The sequence below is a fragment of the Myotis davidii genome, unplaced genomic scaffold, assembly GCF_000327345.1.
Source record: "Myotis davidii unplaced genomic scaffold, ASM32734v1 scaffold265, whole genome shotgun sequence".
Taxonomy (NCBI): domain Eukaryota; kingdom Metazoa; phylum Chordata; class Mammalia; order Chiroptera; family Vespertilionidae; genus Myotis; species Myotis davidii.
The window spans coordinates 1,965,544-1,984,229 of NW_006296627.1; the positions used below are offsets into that span (position 1 = coordinate 1,965,544).

An 18,686-nucleotide genomic window follows, 5' to 3' on the forward strand; every position below is an offset into this window, starting at 1 on the left:
CCTTCAGTCCGCAGGCCGACGCTCTATCCACTGAGCCAAACCGGTTTCGGCCTATTATTGTTCTTACTGTTGTAGTAGTTGATATCAATTGCAGGGGGAAATAAATTTATGAATAACTCCCTTTCTAACTAAATTGGACATAAAAAACTTGTAAAATCAGCTGCATGCTGTGTAGTTGGTCAGAGTATGTTTTTCTTTGTTCAGAATCAAAGGGGCTTATATGGTGGTGGCACATAGGTAAATGGTTTGTCTTGTTTCTTTTAAAAAATACATATTTTTATTGATTTGAGAGAGAGAGGAAGGGAGAGGGAGAAAGAAACAGCAATTGGTTGCCTCCTAGAGGCACCCATACTGGGGACTGAACCCACAACCTGGGCTTGTGCCCTGACTGGAAATTGAACTGGTGACTTTTTTGGTGCACAGGACAATGCTCAGCCAACTGAGCCACCCCAGCCAGGGCCTGTCCTGTTTTTTTGTAGTGATGTTGGTGCCACAAATTCCTACCTACAAGGCTTCAGACTCTGGGTCCTACTTTTTAGATCCTCCTTGTCTCTTGGTGACTTCTTCATTCTTATTTGTGTCTGACACAACCAAGTCACACGTTCTCACCTCATAGTTTGCTCAGATTGTTTCTGCCAACACCTCTTCTCGTCTTGAAATCACATGTTCTCTGTGAAGGCGGAGCCTGGATCAGAGCCCGTCCTTGCTCTGCCTTTGTATTTCTCATTGCTTTTTGCACATTGTGGTTAGCACTCAGTAGGTACACCTTAAATAGCATTAAACCATTTCAAAGGCCCTGTATTTTCTTTCTCAGATGTAACTTACCAGCAACCAAGACTCACAGCATGGTATGGAGAACTTCCTTACACTTACTCCAGAATCACTATGGAACCAAATCCTCACGTATGTTGGAACATTGCTGTTGTATTTCTTTACATAACTATAGAGTACTAGAAAAGATCAATAAAACACCTTACAGAGCTGCATGATGGTTCCTAGTTCAAAAACCCTCTGGGTTCAAACACTGAGTCTGTGTGTGCACCGTCATTGGTGAGAAAATGTGGAACTGAAGTAAAATGGGATCAGACTCCTGGATTTCAGGAAAATGAACCACTTCTTCTCCTGTCTCCCTGTTCCCCAAGCCTTTCTGGCTGCAGCCCTCTGTGCATACCCTGGGACACATTTGCTGTGAGCCCAGAGTCCTTATGGCTGGCCAACGAGGTCAGAATGTCTCTTCATTTTTCAGGCTGTGTTGTCATTTGTGGAAAACATTGGTGTTTTTCTTGTTGACTTTGGATTTCTTCTTAGACCTCAACTTATTGCTTTGGCTTGTTTCTAAAAATTTCCGTGACAGACAAAGAGATGCTAGTATATAAATTAAGCTTGTCCAGAGGATGGAGTTGAGATCCAAGAAACAGCTCCTTGTTTAGTCCCTGGAATCTTGCCTTTGGCAGATAATGTTATGCTTTATGGCAAGAGACTTTGAAGAAAATGGAGTTTGCTTACGACATTGGGATAAACAGAAATGTGACATGACACACTTCAGAGCTTCCCATAATTTATAATTATAAACTATCCCTGTGCTAAAATGTTCGTGGGTAAAACATTGGTGTGGGGTCGTGGCTTTTTTACGTAAGGAGAGAGCTCTGCGCTTTGTTTCTGGGCTGCATCTAGAATGTGATCCAGGGAGGTGTTGAGACCTTATATCTGAGCTTGGTTTGGAAACAAGAGAATGGAACTAGGCCAACCCAGCATAGACTGCTGCATGTTCCTGTCCGAATTAATGTACCTTTTTGTCAGCAGTCACAGCAGAGAAGCTGAGGATTCAGCAGGCTGTGGGGGAGAAGCTCCTCATTTATTCTAGTTAATCCTTTAGAACAGGATTCCTCAACCTAAGTATTACTGCTTTGGGGCTGGTTAATTCTTCGTTGTTGGGGCTGTGCTGGGCATTGTAGGGTGTTTAGCAGTTAATCTGACTTCTGCTCACTGAATGCCAGAAGCACTGTCACCACACCGTGACAACCAAAAATGACTCCAGACTTGACCAAACATCTGCTGAGGGGCAAAACTGCCCCTGGTTGAGAACCACTGCTTTAGAATAAACATAAGGCACATAAGATCTGCTTGGAGGACATTTTGACAACTCTTAAAGGGTATTTCTTTTAATGACAATCCTTTTATTATAATGTAAGTAATAAGTATGTATTATTGAAATTTTAGAAACTGCAGATAAACATGAAGAATACCAAAATTTTGGGTAATTCTTCCACCTGATGTTTTGGTTCCAGTCTCTTTATTTCATTTTAGGCAAATATATGAAAAGAATACAATAAATTATGTATACTTCATTTCTTTCTTGTAATTTAAATTTTGTTTTTTAGTTACAGTTTACATTCAGTATTATTTATTTATTTATTTAAAATATATTTTATTGATTTTTTACAGAGAGGAAGGGAGAGAGATAGAGAGTTAGAAACATCGATGAGAGAGAAACATCGATCAGCTGCCTCCTGCACATCCCCCACTAGGGAAGTGCCCGCAACCCAGGTACACGCCCCTGACTGGAATCGAACCTGGGACCCTTCAGTCCACAGGCCGACGCTCTATCCACTGAGCCAAACTGGTTTCGGCCAGTATTATTTATTTTGTATTAGTTTCAGCTATACAGCATTCTGGTCAGATAGTCATGTACTTTATAAGGTTATACCCCAATATTTCAAGTACCCACCTGGCATCATATGTAGTTACTACAACACTGTTGACTATATACCCTACGTTGTACCTTGCATCCCTGGGACTGTTTTGTGACTACAAATTTATAGTTCTAGTCCCTTCACCTTTTTTACTCAGTCCTCCAACCCCTGTCCCTCTGGCAACCATCCATCAGTCTTTTCCCTGTATCTGTGAGTCTGTTTCTATTTTTATTGTTTAGTTTGTTCTTTAGATTCCACATGTAAGTGGAATCATATGGTATTTGTCTTTTTCTGACTGACATATTTCACTCAGCATAAGACCCTCTAGGTCCATTCATTCTATTGCAAATGGTAAGATTTTATTCTTTTTTTAAAATTGATTTTAGAGAGAGAGACAGAGAAACATTGATTTGTTGTTCCACTCATTTATGCATTCATTGTTGCTTTAAAAAAATGCTTTTATTGATTTCAAAGAGAGGAAAGAAGAGAGAGAGAAGCACAGATGTGAGAGATAAACATCCATTGGTCACTTCCTATACGCACCCCTACTGGGGATCAAACCCAAAACCTAGGTGTGTGTCCTGACCGGGAATCAAACCCATAACCTTTTTTTTTAAAATTGATTAAGGTATTACATATGTGTCCTTATCAAACCCATAACCTTTTGGTGTATGAGACAGTGCTCCAACCAATTGAACCACTAGACCAGGGCATTTCTCATATTTTTTAAGGGGGATTCACTAATGTGTATATATGTGTGTATTGGGGATACTTGTTTGATTTTAAAATAATTATCTCAAGCTTAATATCGTGTAACACAGGAGCAGTTCAATCATAGGTTATTAAACTTCTTTTAGTCTTTGCTCAAACTAAATCTCATATGAACCCAACTATGGAAGTAGCAGAGTGCCTTAGCTGCTTGGAGTCCCACTACTTGGCCTCTCCTTTCCCCTGTGGTAATCCCAGAGGCACCTCTGAGGTACCTAGGACTGTACAAAACACTGTTTGAAATCCACTGAATGGGTCCTTTCACTTCTGCAATTCATATTTTCTCAGACTCTTCTCCTCAAATGTCTTTTAAGGATAGCATGGCTTCACTGCACAGTGAGATGACGCTGAATTTTAATTTAGACATTCAGCTCTGAGGGATCTGTATATAGAGTATTGGGTGGAGAGTCTAAATTAATCCTCTAGTTCATTATCCCCCTTTTTCTCCTTTTCTCCTTACTTCACCACCAAAAATAACCAAGAAAAAATACATAGCCACTTAGAAACATAATGCAAACCTGGTGTTATTACAGTGCTCAGTCCTGAAGCAAGTCAGGGAAGTGCTAATTGGTTTCTCAGTCACATGGCAGAAAAGCTATCTTCCTTCGTTACATTCTGGTTTTTCTTGTTGAGTATAATTCTAGCATCTGATCTTTATCTCCATGAAGTTAAGCTTAAAGCTATAAAATAAATAGGAAATATGGCTTGCTAACGTTGTTATGGAATTTCACTTTGAAAATTATTCTCTTGAATATAGGGTAATTTAATAAGATTTCTGTTTTATTGATCTAAGTTTTGTTCTTATCACTGTTTATCTTTAAAAATCCTCTGTTAGAATGCAATGCTAACATTCATAACAAGGAATCCCAGCTTTTGCTATGGTTTCCCTATCACAGCAAAGCTGAATGATTCCCCCATATGCTTCTCTGGCAGTTTTACCTGACAGTAGCCATGGGATATACATAATAATAATAATAATAATAATAATAATAATATAATAACATTGTTATTATGCTTTCCTTTGCTGAACATTCATTCCTTCTCTACCAAACCTCAAACATGGACTTTGAAGGGTTTCTGTAACGTATCAGTTCTTACAGTACAATCTATGGACCCTGGAGGAGGGCCACGAAATCCTCTTTGGAAATCCACAAGGTCAAACTATTTTTATAGTAATACTAAGATGGTGACATTTTTACTGTGTTGAATTTGCACTGATGGTGAATAAAAAAAGTAATGATGGATATAACTTAGTTTGAACCAAGCATTGTCATCGAACTGTACTAATAACCATTGTATTTACATTTGTGCACTTCCAGTTTTTTTAAAAAAATGCTGGTTTCCTTTAAGAACATCCCTGGATAAAGCAGTAAACATTAGTTTTATGAAATCTCAATCTTTTTAATAGTTTGAGGAAATGGAAAGTATGTGCAAAGCATCCTGATACAGGCCCAGGATGGTGGTTATCAAGAAAAAACAAGTGTGTTGCCCTAACTGGTTTGGTTCAGTGGATAGAGCGTCGGCCTGCAGACTGAAGGGTCTTAGGTTCGATTCTGGTCAAGGGCATGTACCTTGGTTGCAGGTACATCCCCAGTGGGGGGTGTGCAGGAGGCAGCTGATCGATGTTTCTCTCTCATCGATGTTTCTAACTCTCTATCCCTCCCTTCCTCTCTGTAAAAAATCAATAAAGATATATTTTTTAAAAAAAGAAAAACAAGTGTGTGACTGTGTAAGCCATAAGCTGAACTGGCTACTTTTTTATGGACCATTTTTTCTTTGAAATATCAACTAGCAGACAAACTATAGTTATTCACACTTCAGTATTTGGCAGACATATTTCAAAAAATGAATGAAGTGTCACTTCAGGGAAAACAGCAGGATTTATTACTAATGATAAAGGTTGCATTTTCAAGCAAAAATTAGCATTTTGGAAAAACTCATAACTGCCACCTTGAGCCTGACCTCTTCTCATTACTTTGCCTTTTCTGATGAGATCCATGGTAAAGTTAATGGATGTGATTTTTTTGATATTATATAATGAAATGTGTCAACAGTTAGAAGATCTGTATAACTCAGTGAACCAGTATTTCCTAGTTGTTATAGAAGTAAAAAGGATTAAAAGATCCATTCGAAATGCAGCATGGACCAATGATTTAAATATAACAATATGAAAAGTTTGTTCATACAGTTTCAGATTCCACATTGCAACTAACCTTTAGAAATCAGGGCTTGTTGAATTTTGGTGTGATATCAAAACTATCTGTAATTATTTGAAAAGGCTATAAAAGACTCTATTTTCTGACCACATATCTGTGTGAAGGCAATTTTCTTCACATACTTCAGCAAAAACAACATACAGTAACAGATTGAATACAGAAGCAGATCTGACAGTCAGTTGGCTTCAGTTAAGCCAGACATTAAAAAAGCTTTGCAAAGCGGTGCTGCTCTTCTCACCCATTGTTTGTATTAGAAAATATAGTTATTTCTCATAAAACATTATTTTGTTAACATGTAATGAGTTTGCTATTTTTTCTTTTAAAAAAAATATATTTTATTGATTTTTTTACAGAGAGGAAGAGAGAGAGAGAGTTAGAAACATCGGATGAGAGAGAAACATTGATCAGCTGCCTCCTGCACACCTCCTACTGGGGATGTGCCCACAACCAAGGTACATGCCCTTGACCGGAATCAAACCTGGGACCCTTCAGTCCGCAAGCCAACGTTCTATCCACTGAGCCAAACCGGTTATAGCTATAGTGTCTTTAACAGAGTTTGCTATTTTTTAAATGAATTAACCAATAGCTAAAAAATTTTTTCAGCTATAATTTTTAACATGGCAAATCTCATAGCCATAACCCATATAAACAGAAGGTCTGTGGGGTCCTCAGTAGGTTTTGATAGTGCAACCACTGTCCTAAAAGAAGCTCTGTAAAGCATTGCATTTTCTTGGAGGAAGACATAGAATTTTAACAAGAATCAGTACAAGCTATGCTGCTTATAGCTCCAAAGTACAACCTAAGGTCAGGGGTCATAGCTTCCTGTAGTGTAGATTGTGATTTCTAAAGTATAAACTACATAATGAACTTGGTGCTCAGGAGGCAGGGCTGTGGATCTGTTTAAATCTTCTCTAGTTCACAGACTGTACACTTATTAAGACTGTCATAATTTCATCCTGTAGAAAAGAGTATTTTCCCCCATTAGGTTGAGTTTCTAGGAAACTAGCCACTCTGGAAATATTAAATATTTTTTAAAGCAATTCTGCCATTCACAATAAAATAGGAATAGGATGGACAGAGGGCCACCCAGCAAGAAAGTTGTTTCGCTCCTCACACTTTAGTCTGTGTTTGCTATCTACCTGGCAGCCCATCAACTGTGGTGCAAACCAGGCTCACTGCTCCACTTCCCACCTTATTGACAACCAGAGTGACTGCCTTGAATGGACAGTTCTTCTTTCTGAGGGTCATGTATTTAACATGGAAAGGATGAGATGGGTAGATAGGCCTGGTCCTCCTAGAGTTGTTATACTAAGTTTAGTACCTTAATAAAATTGCAGAGGTTAACTTGCTTCAAAATAGAAATAACGGATGGGAATTAAACTACTCTTCCTGCCTTCTGTCTATTTCATTCCAAGTGGTTTGCTTATTCCATGCTCCTGTGTATAAAATGCGACTGATTTTGCATTTTCTTTCTGTTTTTCCATGTGGCTCTCTGCTCCTTTCCTTGGCCTGGCGACTGCAGTGGCACCCTGTGCTGCGCACACTTAAGAACCAAATTGAGGAGAACACGGGCCACACCTTCAACTCCTTGCTCTGCAACCTTTACCGCAATGAGAAGGACAGTGTGGACTGGCACAGCGATGATGAACCCTCACTAGGGAGGTGCCCGGTCATTGCTTCTCTCAGTTTTGGTGCCACGCGCACTTTTGAGATGAGAAAGAAGCCCCCGCCAGTGAGTACTCTTTTTTGTTTTTTAACTTTTATGTTCTTCCTGCCTCCAGTTATTCTGTGAAAAAAACAGTGCTCCTGTTTTCACATTTAGAGGATAGATGTGTGTGATTTGCTGATGAAACATTTTGAACTGATTGCTTACCCCATGGTTAACTTTTGACTTCTGAAGTGCCCATTTGCTCATTTACTTTTCTACCCGCCACTGCCTGCCCTGTGCCAGGTGCTGGTAAAGTCCCTTTAGTTGTCTGCCAGTAGCAAAGGGATCTGCACTGTAACTATGGGAACTAATTTGATAAAAATACAGATCTAATAAGTAAGAAAATTTGTCCTTGGTGGAAAGGACAGGCACAGCCCCTGTCCTCCTGGAGACGGGATAGACAGATATTACTAATTACCCACATAATTACAATGATGGTAAATGCTATAAAGGAGGACTTATAAAGAGATGGCCCAAGCTAGAGGGGGCGAGAAGGGAAAGGAAGGAGGGTTCTTCATGGCACTGTTGCCTCTTCCCTGTGAGGGAGCATCACGTGCATCCGCATTGCCTCCTTAGCCTTCTCCCGGAATCCGGATGCACCTGCCATTCCTTCAGAGAGGAAGTTCAAGCCAGATATTGGAGGTGGTGGTGGTCTGTCCAAGTTCAGATAGAAAAGCAGTGACTAAACTGACTATTCAGTAATTTCATTTTTCCATCCCAGCTCTTGTATTATATAACATAGAGTAATACGAGGCTGTTAATTTTTTTTTTTTAAGTATAGACGCTTAGGACTAAGGTAGATAGAAAGATAGTAGAAACTCTAAGAAAAAAAACAAATCTCTACCAAATTATCTTATTTCCAGAGTTTGTGTCTTTTTCTAACCAAGGTTCCCGTTCATTCCTTTTACAACATTGAACCAGACCCAGGCGGTGTAGAAGGGCCTGCAAGGCTGTCCTGAATATGACTTGATCCAGACCTCATAGTTACTGTTAATCAAGCAATGCTTGTGTCTGTCCTTCATCAGACATCTCCTCTGAGAATGCGGTTAATGGACTGGACTGTTTCCTGACATGTGTTTGGGTTTCCCAGCACAGTATTTTGAAGCATAAGGTGTTATTTTACATTTATGCCATTAAGTACCTTTTGTATGTATAATTCCCATTGATTTAGGTTTTCTTTACTTTGTTTACACAGAAACCGATCAATGTTAGCGGGGGATTGTCAGTTGCCATTGAGTTAGTTATTGGGTGAACCTGCTCTCTAAGCACTTTGAGTAGCCTTCACACTCTGATTGGCAGTCGGCCTTCTCTTGTACCAGGGAATACCATTCGAGAAGCAGACTGCCCAGCCTTTGCCGTTTTCCTTTTAGGTCTGCCTATGCTTTTCTACAGAGGCTTCCACTCAGTTACATCCCAAGTGCACACATGCGAAGAATTCATCCTGCCCTTAGTAAGACTCCTGTTACATGAGTGACAGAGAAACACCACGTCTCATTTGTTAATTCAGACCCTCTTCTCAGGCCAGTCATGTGGAACACCAGCTATGTGCTGAGTGTGGTCCTGGGCGCAGGGCTGTCGCTACGAAAAAGATGAAGTGATCCTCCCCATTGGAGGTCATAATCCAGCACACACTAGTGCTGTGCCTTCCCCCCGGGGTCATCCCTCCTTCCTTCCAATTGGCAAAAAGCTGTAATATGTCCAACATAATCTTTACTATAATCCTAGTGTCTAGTTCTTCACAGTTATTTTCTTTGTTCCCAAGTATTTACGTATTCAGTTACTGTTTCTTTACACCCGTACATTTACCATCATCCCCTTTTAAAAACGTTTTTGGCCTCTTTATAGATTGAAGTTTTAGAGTTCCCAAAGCATTACTTGTGGATAATTAGTTTTACTGTATAAGCAGTCTCCAGCTACTATTAAGCATTAATAATGTTCTTGTGCCCAGAATATCCCCATTCCTTTTCGCCTCCAGGAAGCTGAAGGTCTTCATTTACTGATAGAAAACATTCATGGTGTTCAAGAGCTGTTTCTTGGTAACATACTTCAGTTATGTTATAGGTTAATGCGTGGGTGGGGAATATAGCTGTCACATAGCACTGTTTCTCAGGGCAACCGCTTGGAACAACACCTGTTAAAGAGAGAGACTGCTCACACTGAAGCCCTCTCTCCTCAAGGCATTTGGAGTCTGTTTGATGAACGTGAGGGAAAGTACAGGTCATGAAACACTAACAATGTGGTGAAGTCCCTTTAGTTGTCTGCCAGTAGCAAGGGAATCTGCACTGTAACTATGGTAGCTGAGTTGATAAAAATACAGATCTAATAAGCAAGAAAATTTGCCTGAGATCTTGAAATAATGTTGGCAAAGGAAACAGGTTTGGGAAGAAATATAAGTGTGTCAGTACGTCAGGTTATTGACTCTAATAAGTTTGGCTTCCTCCTACATAGTCTTAGCTATGATTGAACTTGATGCAATTGTCTATTTCTTCAATTCTGGCTTTTGTTTAAGATGGGGAAGTTAAATGTTAATATATTTAAATTATGATCACGCATAAGTGAATACTGTTTGTAAATGAATCCCCCACTCCCCACCCCCCGAACCTATAGGACCCACGTTTAAACTTTTTCAAGAACTCCTGCCAGTTTCTTTAACAAATAAAAATCTAGGGCTCTGCAAATCCAGCAAAACTAGAAGTGCAAAAGCCTTTCTTTAGTTGATAGCCTGCAATGCATCTAGAGCGCATTGTCTTCCTCCTATTAAAATGATAGCTTTCTGAAGGATCGAAAGGAAATGGTTATTGCAAGTCTTTGTCTACTTTCTTTCCACACTCCAGTGATAGCGCTGAGAACATGACTCATGACTCATACAACCTCAGGTAAAACATAAATTTAAAAGCATAAATTGGGTGAGTCTGCTGTGTGGAATTTGTAGGAGTCTGACTTTCTGTAGCTCTTAGGCACCTGTCTTTGTATGGCACTATAGATTGTAATTTTCCTGCCTGTCACCAAGACATTCAGAGTGCGCTAGAAGCTGTCAGATGAATCTCTTTCAAAATCCAGTTTGTTTTAGCCTATCAGAAAGAAGCTAATAGCTGTTCGACTTGAGTCAGTTTCTCATCTGAAACTGACATAGAAGAATCATGAGATTTCCTGCACTTCATTCAAATATGCAATGTTAAGACAGAGAGGCATCTGTTTAAATTATGGAGTACTTTCAAAGAGATATAGTCTTTCTTTTTTACGTTCACACTCCTCCACCCCTGCAGCAGCTGTTTGTTTTGGTCTGGCACCTTAAGCATATCTCTGTAGCTGCTGATCTTCTGAAAGCTGTTCCAGTTCCTCACATTGTCGTCCTAACAATCTCTGCCTGTGCTGAGATGGTAAGGAGATCTTTGTTTCCTAAGCATCAGTGCCCCTCTGATTCATGCAGTTGGCTGTCAGTTTCATGCTTGCATCATCCCTGGGATTACACATTTCTCTCCTCCAAGATGTCCATCCTTCTTCACTGTCCTGCCCATTCATTGTGATTGTGGAGTAGGTTTTTGTTTCCTTTAATGATAATAAGGTCCTTGGGGCATAGTAAACTAGCCGGATCTTGCTCTTCCATTCACCCCATCCCTTTTGTTAATTCAGTTAAAGACTGAGTGAATAGCACACTTCTATCTATCTACTTACTTGCCAGTGTCAGGATATACCATCTTAAGACAAAAGTAAACCTTACCAAATATACCTCAGTAGACATTTTTTAGAAACCAAGAACCTTTTTTATCCCAGCAAGCTGAGTTTGTTAAAGCTTTTCTGCACTCCTTGTCCTAAATGCAGTTGTACTTTTCAAACTGCATCGTATCCCTGTTGTAAAGATTAGTCTGGTCCTTTGCCCAGCTAGCTTTAATTCTATACTGAAAAACAAGCTGGATGGGGAACTACAAAAGCCATTTGGCAGGCTGCTATTTCTCCGTCAGTTACCATGGAAACAGTGATGGCTGAGTTGGGGGTTGTTATTAGGTAATAACAGGAAGTTTGTGATACACTGGAGATTTAGATACCAAAAGCCTTTTTTTTTTTTTTTTTTTTGGTAGCAAATTACTCATGGATAAGTTCTGTCCTTCATCAGCTGGATCCTGAAAAGGTGAGGGGCTTCTTATCTACTACAAGGTGATTGAGTTGAGGCAAATTAGATATTTCTCTTACCACTTCTCCCTCTAGGGATGTGTACCCTGAGGGATGTGAACCCTGTTTGTGTCACCAGGAGAGATGGTTGTAAAACCACTTGTAATGGCAGAGGCTCTGAGAGTGCCCAATGAACTGGAGTTCCCAGTGCCTCCCTTGCTAAGAGCAGAGTATAAAAAGGTCAGTTTGATCATAAATACTGACATTTTCCCAGGACTTTAGAAGAAATTGATGATGTTGGAATCCAAAATAATATAGTGACTAGCTTCAATTTGAAAACTAGATAAACCGTGTGTAGTATTTCATAGAGTAGTAACAACCTCCCCCTTAGCTAGCACCCCCTCATGCTGTTCCAGTTATCCATACTTATTAGTCTGTTCCCTTCTTACAGCATCTGTCCCGAGAAATTACAAGAAATACTTGAAAGAAATCCTTGATTACCATCATTTTTTAATACATACCCTAATGAAATTTAGAATATCAAGTTTTGTTTCCTATTTCTGAAATGATGTTGGTAAAAAGCACTCATCTGCCTCATTTATACTTACTCCTTTTTTTGTAGGTGGATATGTTAATTTGCAGCCACTTGATAGGAATAATAGAAAGTTTTCCCAGGAAAGGCACTATGAAAGTTGTTGCAGTAATCAGTGAATTTTTTTAAGCTGTTATAAATGCTAGATGTCATGGTGACTTTGTAGATGTGGGAATTGAAAAAGGAAATGACTAGCAGTGAAGCTGAACTCCAAGGTCCCCTGGGCCCGTGAAATGGCATTCACTGAAGGAGTAGAGGGAGGCTCGGGGACGGTGAAGGGGCCTGTGCATCAGGCATGGTGATTGAGTTTTTGAGCTTCTATCTCTAGGGTCATTTACAAGCGGTTTGGAGAGCGTGAGTGAGTGGGTAAATGAATGGGTGCATGTGTAAGCAGGTAGTCCTGGGGGGACTTGAATTATCTTCAGACTTGACATCCTTTGGGAGTTGGAATCATCCTTTGCTTCCTTGGGGCTTTATGTCAGGCTAGAATCCAGGCTCTGGTGGCCACTGGGTATGATTAATTTTTGAAAAGAGCCCTCCAGTTTTGGGCTTCCTGTAATAGTACGTTTAGTCTTAGGAGAACAGCCAGTGAGATTTGTTGTCTTATTGGGTATGGGGTCTGCTTCCAAACTCAGCTTTTTTAGACCTTTCCCAATGGTAGGGGTTTTTCTCTTCTCTTTACTCATAGGAACTAATCCTAAGCCTTGTGGTGATTTCTTATTCACAAGCCACATTTTCATGGTGGGTGATTGCATAGCTGAGGCAGGAAAGAGCTTAGTGAATTTGAAGAAGAAGGATCCCCCATGCTGGAGGAAGTGAGCAAATGAGAGTAGCGGGTAATGGGATGGGGCGAGTGGGCAGGACCAGGCTACACAGAGACTCATGAACCTCAGGAAGGAGTAGATTTTATTTTAAGCACATCAAGAAGCCATTGAAGTGTGTTAAGCAGAAGAGCAACATGCTCTGACTGATAGTTTTACAGGGTCTGTTGCTACTGTGGAGAGCCTGGACTAGAAAGGAGCAAGAGTAGAAGCCAGTAGACCAGTTAGGAGGTTGTTAGACCTTGAATATGTGTGGGATGGAGGCAGAGAAGGAGGGACACGCGGATGAAACTCAAGGGGCAGGGTGTTGAAGAGAGGCATGGGAATGATGGTCTGAAAGTTCGGAGGCCTGCCACTTGTTTCTGAGCTCTACTGGATGGGAGAGACACAATCACCTTCCACATGAGGAAGTTTCAGGGAATTTGGAGTCTTCTGGTGAGAGTTAGGTTTCAGTTGGGACAAGGAAATGGAGAGGGACTCCTCAGAGCACACAAGGTTGAGAGATATAGGGGTATTTGCTTATCACCGAATGGGAATTTCAAAAGACACAGTGGAAGGTGCAGGAAGGAGAGGGTGGGGTGGGATTCTGTCTGGTCAGGCTGTGTCAGGAATGGTGTGGGGCTGAATGCCCTGCTGTTGACAGGTGACGAGAAGTTTGCACTTTTGCTGGGGACTGGGATCAGCCGGATGTCAGGAATGGTGGAACATGTTCTCATTAAACCTTAGAGGAAAGAGAGCATTTGTGTTTGGTGCAACAGTCTGAGGTGAAAGCTCTTTGAGATAACAGTTCCTTTAAGGTGCATTTCTTGGAAATATTATATTACCAAGAATGGAATCTTCATCTCACGAACTCCTCTGATTTCAAATGCACATTTGTGTAGCTGAAATGACCGTGACAGTAAGTGTAAAGAAGTTTGTTTTTGCTTAAATTTAGTAACTTCTTGTTCCTGTCCTACCCCAGTACTATATCAACAATAAATCTGAACAGCAAACACTATCAGCAAGTATGTCATACTCAGCTGCCTTTGCCTTTAACTTGTCCAGTCTGGAAGGAAAGACGGGCGTCTCCGTACTAGTGTTGTGTGCAGTGCTAAGTTCTGGATGCCTGCGGAGAGAGCCTCTGCAGTGAGTAATTGCCCCGACCTCGCAAGCCCTCTTCCATAAGTGAGTGAGTGTGGCATTGGTGAGGCGCAGGTCACGGTGTGCCAGGGTAGGATGATTGAGTGCATGTGCCAGTCCTCATGCTTACTATTCTCACTCACCTCACCAGAACCCTACATGCCAGATCAGTGCCCAAAATCAGGATGCCCTAGCTATTTGGCTCAGCAGATGGAGCATTGGCTTCTAGACTGAAGGGTCCCGGGTTTGAGTCTGGTTAGGGGCACATGCCCTGGTTGCGGGCTGGGTCCCCAGTAAGGGGGCGTGCAGGAGGCAGCCAGTCAATGATTTTCATCATCAATGTTTCTATCTCTCCCTTTCTGAAATAAATAAAAATATATATTTTTTAAAAATCAGGAAAGAGTTTGGTAAAAACCCAAAGATTTGTTTTGGCAAGTGAGTTTAAAACCTTTTTGAACAGATAACCTCAGGGACTTCAAATCTATGCTTTTTCAGCTAGCCGCACTTAAGCAGATCTTATTTCAGAAACAGCTGCTTCTGTTTTGAAATTAATGTATTTCAGATCGATGCTGAGGATGTCATTTACTATTAAAGTGTGGCTTGAGTCAGCAGAACACTGTAGAGATGGCTTTGCAGGGTCCTAGCTCTGTTGTCTTTCCATAATTTTCATAGCTAATATGCTTGTTTTTGTCAGATTTTAAAAATATATTACCACTGTGGACAAGACGTCCAGCTGTGCTCTTGTGTTGGTGCTGTAGAAACAACACTACAGTCTAAATATAGCTGCCAGAGTAGATGATGCAGATGATCCAGGAAGCAGCCTAGAAGCCAGCAAGGTTCTCAAAGCCAGTCAACACCACAATTTGCAAGGGGTGGGGGGCGAAAAAATGATTTGGCATAGTCATAAATTGGGAGCCAGGGCAGGTCAAGGGACAGTTGGCCCTCAGCAGGTTAAGCAGCTGTAGCACAAGCTAACATTTAGATTTTGAAGTATTTCAGTCTGCAACAAAAGCCTGGGCCATACTTCTCAAGCAGCTCCGCATATGTCTGATCCTGGGTCATAGAGCCAGGGAAGTCCCTATTGTATCTGTTGCCATCTTGAGGAAACACTTTGCTTGACGCTCCAGACATGCACAGTAACATCTTGCTTTTTTTCTTGGTTTTGAAGCACACGTTCTGCAATAAGTTGTCTATATCTGCAGTTTCCCTTTCCTCACAACCTACCTCACTCTGGAAACACCTGCTGTCTAGATACATCCCCACCACTGTGGTGTATACGACACCATTGACAGAAAGAGCAAACACAGGTGTTTGCTAGGTTCTCCAGGTTCTCCAGCCAGGTTCTGTAGCCATGTTCTCTCGCTAGGTTCTCTTCTCCGTCATTATTCTCTTCTTCCTTGTAATGTTGGTCACCAGTATCCTTCACCTCTCTGCTGGAAACTCAGCCATCTATTAGCTGCTTTTACTTTCTCCTTTTGGCTTCTGAAATACTATATTACCTTTGTTATTCTCATACTTTTCTCATTGCTACTTCTCTATCTCCTTTGAGGTATCTTCTTTTGCCTCAACCCCCTAAATTTGGATGTTCAAGATTATCTTTGATTCTGCTATCTTTATCTACATTATTTTTAGGAGATCATAAACTGGCAATAGATTGCAAACGCCATATGGCCTAGGTCCATTTCTGTCCTATTCATTATCATGTCCCCAGCACTTAATAATCTGTGTGTGTGTGTGTGTTCGTTCCTGTGTGTTTTCAACGGCCTTTTCCGCTTGAGTTGATGTACCTGAGATTAAGAATAGGACTCTTGAAGATGAAGTAGCGTATGTGTCCTGAGCTTCCTATCAGGCACTGCTGGTGTCCAACCCCAGCAGGTCCAGCGGTCCCCAAAGGTGTGGACGGAGTCGGCGAAGAAGGAATGACACGGAGACAGCGTTCAGTTGATCAGCAGCTTGGCCAGGTTCTCTAGCCACAATCTCCAGCCAAGTTCTGTGTCCATGTTCTCTTGCTAGGTTCTCCAGCCAGGTTCGGTTTAGGTCCTCCAGCCAGGTTCGGTCGCCAGGTTCTGTAGCCGGGTTCTTCAGCCAGGTTCTGTCTAGGTTCTCCAATCAAGCTCTGTAGCCAGGTTCTGTCCAGGATCTTTTGCCATGTTCTCTCCAGCAAAGTTCTTCTGTCTCTAGGTTCTGTGTAGGTTTTAATTACCCGCCTGGCACTTAGTGAAGGGGTTTTATTCCCTCCCTAACTTAAGGGGAAAATCTCTACCTGGGGAAACAACCTTTCTCAGAGAGGTGACCTTGGTTAAAACACATAGTGCCAAGAAGGTGAGCAAACATATTAAGAACAGTATGCCATATATGCCAGGTCCCTTGAAACAGCAAGGATGGACCAGCTCCCGGCAAGGCACTACTATGTGGAATAGCAAAGAGGCATCAAGAAGCCCAGCAGATGATGGCTTTGCTTAGGAGCTTACCAGCCAGGCAGGAGGACGGAGACATGGGCCTAAAAGGAGGAGTCATGTGATGGGTCCATCGGCAGCACAGCTGGGCAGCTCTTAAGCTGAATCTGGTCCTCAGACTTGTTTATACTACCCAGTATTTTTAAAGAAACTGCATTAGTTGCCAAAATTGATAACTCAAGAGCTTTTACATAAAAATTTCACTTATCAGCTTCCCTGATTTGGCAACATGGGGGGACGGTGAGCTGGCTTTGCAGAGCAGCCATCCCTGCGCAGGCCTGTGCTCCCTGGTTCTCCGTGATCCCCACTCCCCGCTGTGTTGTGCTCGGCCCACACCCCTTGTTTGTGCTACTTGCTGGTGTTTGTGATCTTTACAGTGCAGTCAGAGTGCCACATAATTAGGACAGGACAGGAAATATCCAGGATTTCAGAAGGAACAGAGGCCACTTTGGAGAGCGCAGAATAGTGAAAAGTATAGAGGCTTTAGAGCTAGGCAAATATAAGCTCGAGTTCTAGTCCTGCCCGCCTCCTGCCTTAGAAATATACTTTCCCTCCAGCTCCCTTGGCTTAAGAAAAATGGATTTTAAAAAAAGGAAAAAGAAAAATGGATAATATAACCTCCCTTAGAGGATTGTAGTGAGGATTAGAAATAATGTATTTATAGTATGTTAGCATGCCTGGCACCTGAGCAGCACACACCATGGTTAATCCTGTCCAAAAAGTCCAGCAGGTCCCTTGGTTTAAATACAAACTCCCTCTTTTTTTAAAAACTAAAAGGAAATGCAGTTGTATATTTAATTTTCCTCATGATAGGAAAAGACTTTCTAAGCACAAAAACTGTGGAGGAGAGCCAAAGAAAGGTCATTAGAGTTGACTCTAAAAGTTTTGGGGCTACTCTGTGTTAAATATAATAAAACAGAAGGCAAGTAGCAAATGAGTATGACAGACAAAGTCAAAATATCTAACTATCTGTGCTTATAGATCAATAAGAAAAATGTTAACATCTTGTGGAACAATGCACAAAAACATGAGCAGAGAGTTCACAGCAGAGGTGCAAACAGCAAATAGGCATGTGAGAAATTGTTGATCTGAGTTATTAATTAGAGGGCTCTGAGAATAAGTTGCCATTTATCCCGAAGTTTTTTCATCGTAGACAGTTGATAATGTTCAGTATTAGTGATATGGCCAGAAGACAGACACTACCATATTTTCTTGATGGAATCATTTGTTGCCTTCTTAAGAAGGCAGCCTGGAGATATAACTCAAATTGCTTCAAGTTCATGCCCTTGGATCCAGCAATTCCATTTTAAGAATATATTCTAGAAATAGACTCAGAAATGTTTTGCAGTAGTTTTTTCTTTCTCTTTCTTTTTAGCAGTACTTGTAAATGAAAATCTCAATCTCCAAACATGTGTACCTCACTGCTATATCCTTACCATAAGCACATGCCTAACATAAACAGGTGATAAAATACATATGTGAGATTAAAGAAGGAAGGATATGTTCAGACAAAGGAATATCATATGGCCATATTTTTGAAATACGTATATTTAATACATAGGAAGATGCTCACAATATAGTGTTAAAATGTAGAGTACACAGTTGTGGAATAATGTAGAATAATCGGTAGACTGTTCCTGTACATGTGTTGTATGAATTCTGGATGGTAGGATTAAAGGTGATTTTTATATTTCTTGGTGATTTTCCTCAGTCATTAAGCACTTATTTGTTGATGTAGGTGATGATTGGCACTGAGCATATTTTGAAAGGCAAGACAACACTGACCTCTCCTCATGGAGTTTATCAGAGTAGGAAGGCAGACATTGAACAGGCAAATTACAAGTGCATCATTTACTTTGGTAAGCTTATGTTAATTTTATAGTAAAAAGAAAATCGATGCCAACAGTGATTTTTCAGGCATTGATGGTTGTAATCTCTAAGATACTTTTTTAGGACAAGGAAGGAATAATTATGTGAAAAAATCAACACAGAGCTCATACAGTGTGAAGTTACCTTTCCAATGAAGAGAATAATGTTTAGATTTCCTGTCTGTTGAGTGATTAGTAATGATATAATAAATACATCCAGACATTTTTTCCTAAATAGCATTTTTCTAAAGCAGCAGTTCTCAACCTGTGAGTCGTGACCCCTTTGGCTGTCAAATGACCCTTTCACAGGGGTCGCCTAAGACCATCCTGCATAT

General features: G+C 40.9%; 1 protein-coding gene across 9 annotated transcripts in view; it reads left to right on the forward strand.

The window, feature by feature from the left end:
• Positions 1-18,686, forward strand: part of ALKBH3 (alkB homolog 3, alpha-ketoglutarate-dependent dioxygenase) — a 109,030-nt gene that overhangs the window by 8,825 nt on the left and 81,519 nt on the right. For 3 of the 9 annotated variants that reach the window (XM_015569505.1, XM_015569501.1, XM_015569504.1), the window contains exons 7-8: positions 815-903; positions 7,200-7,409. In XM_015569505.1, the coding sequence (XP_015424991.1) occupies positions 815-903; positions 7,200-7,409 (299 nt within the window). Of the gene's footprint in view, positions 1-814; positions 904-7,199; positions 7,410-10,651; positions 11,010-11,464; positions 11,512-18,221; positions 18,381-18,686 lie in introns of those variants that run through there. The other 6 variants (XM_015569499.1, XM_015569497.1, XM_015569503.1 and 3 more) reach the window with 5 other exon arrangements.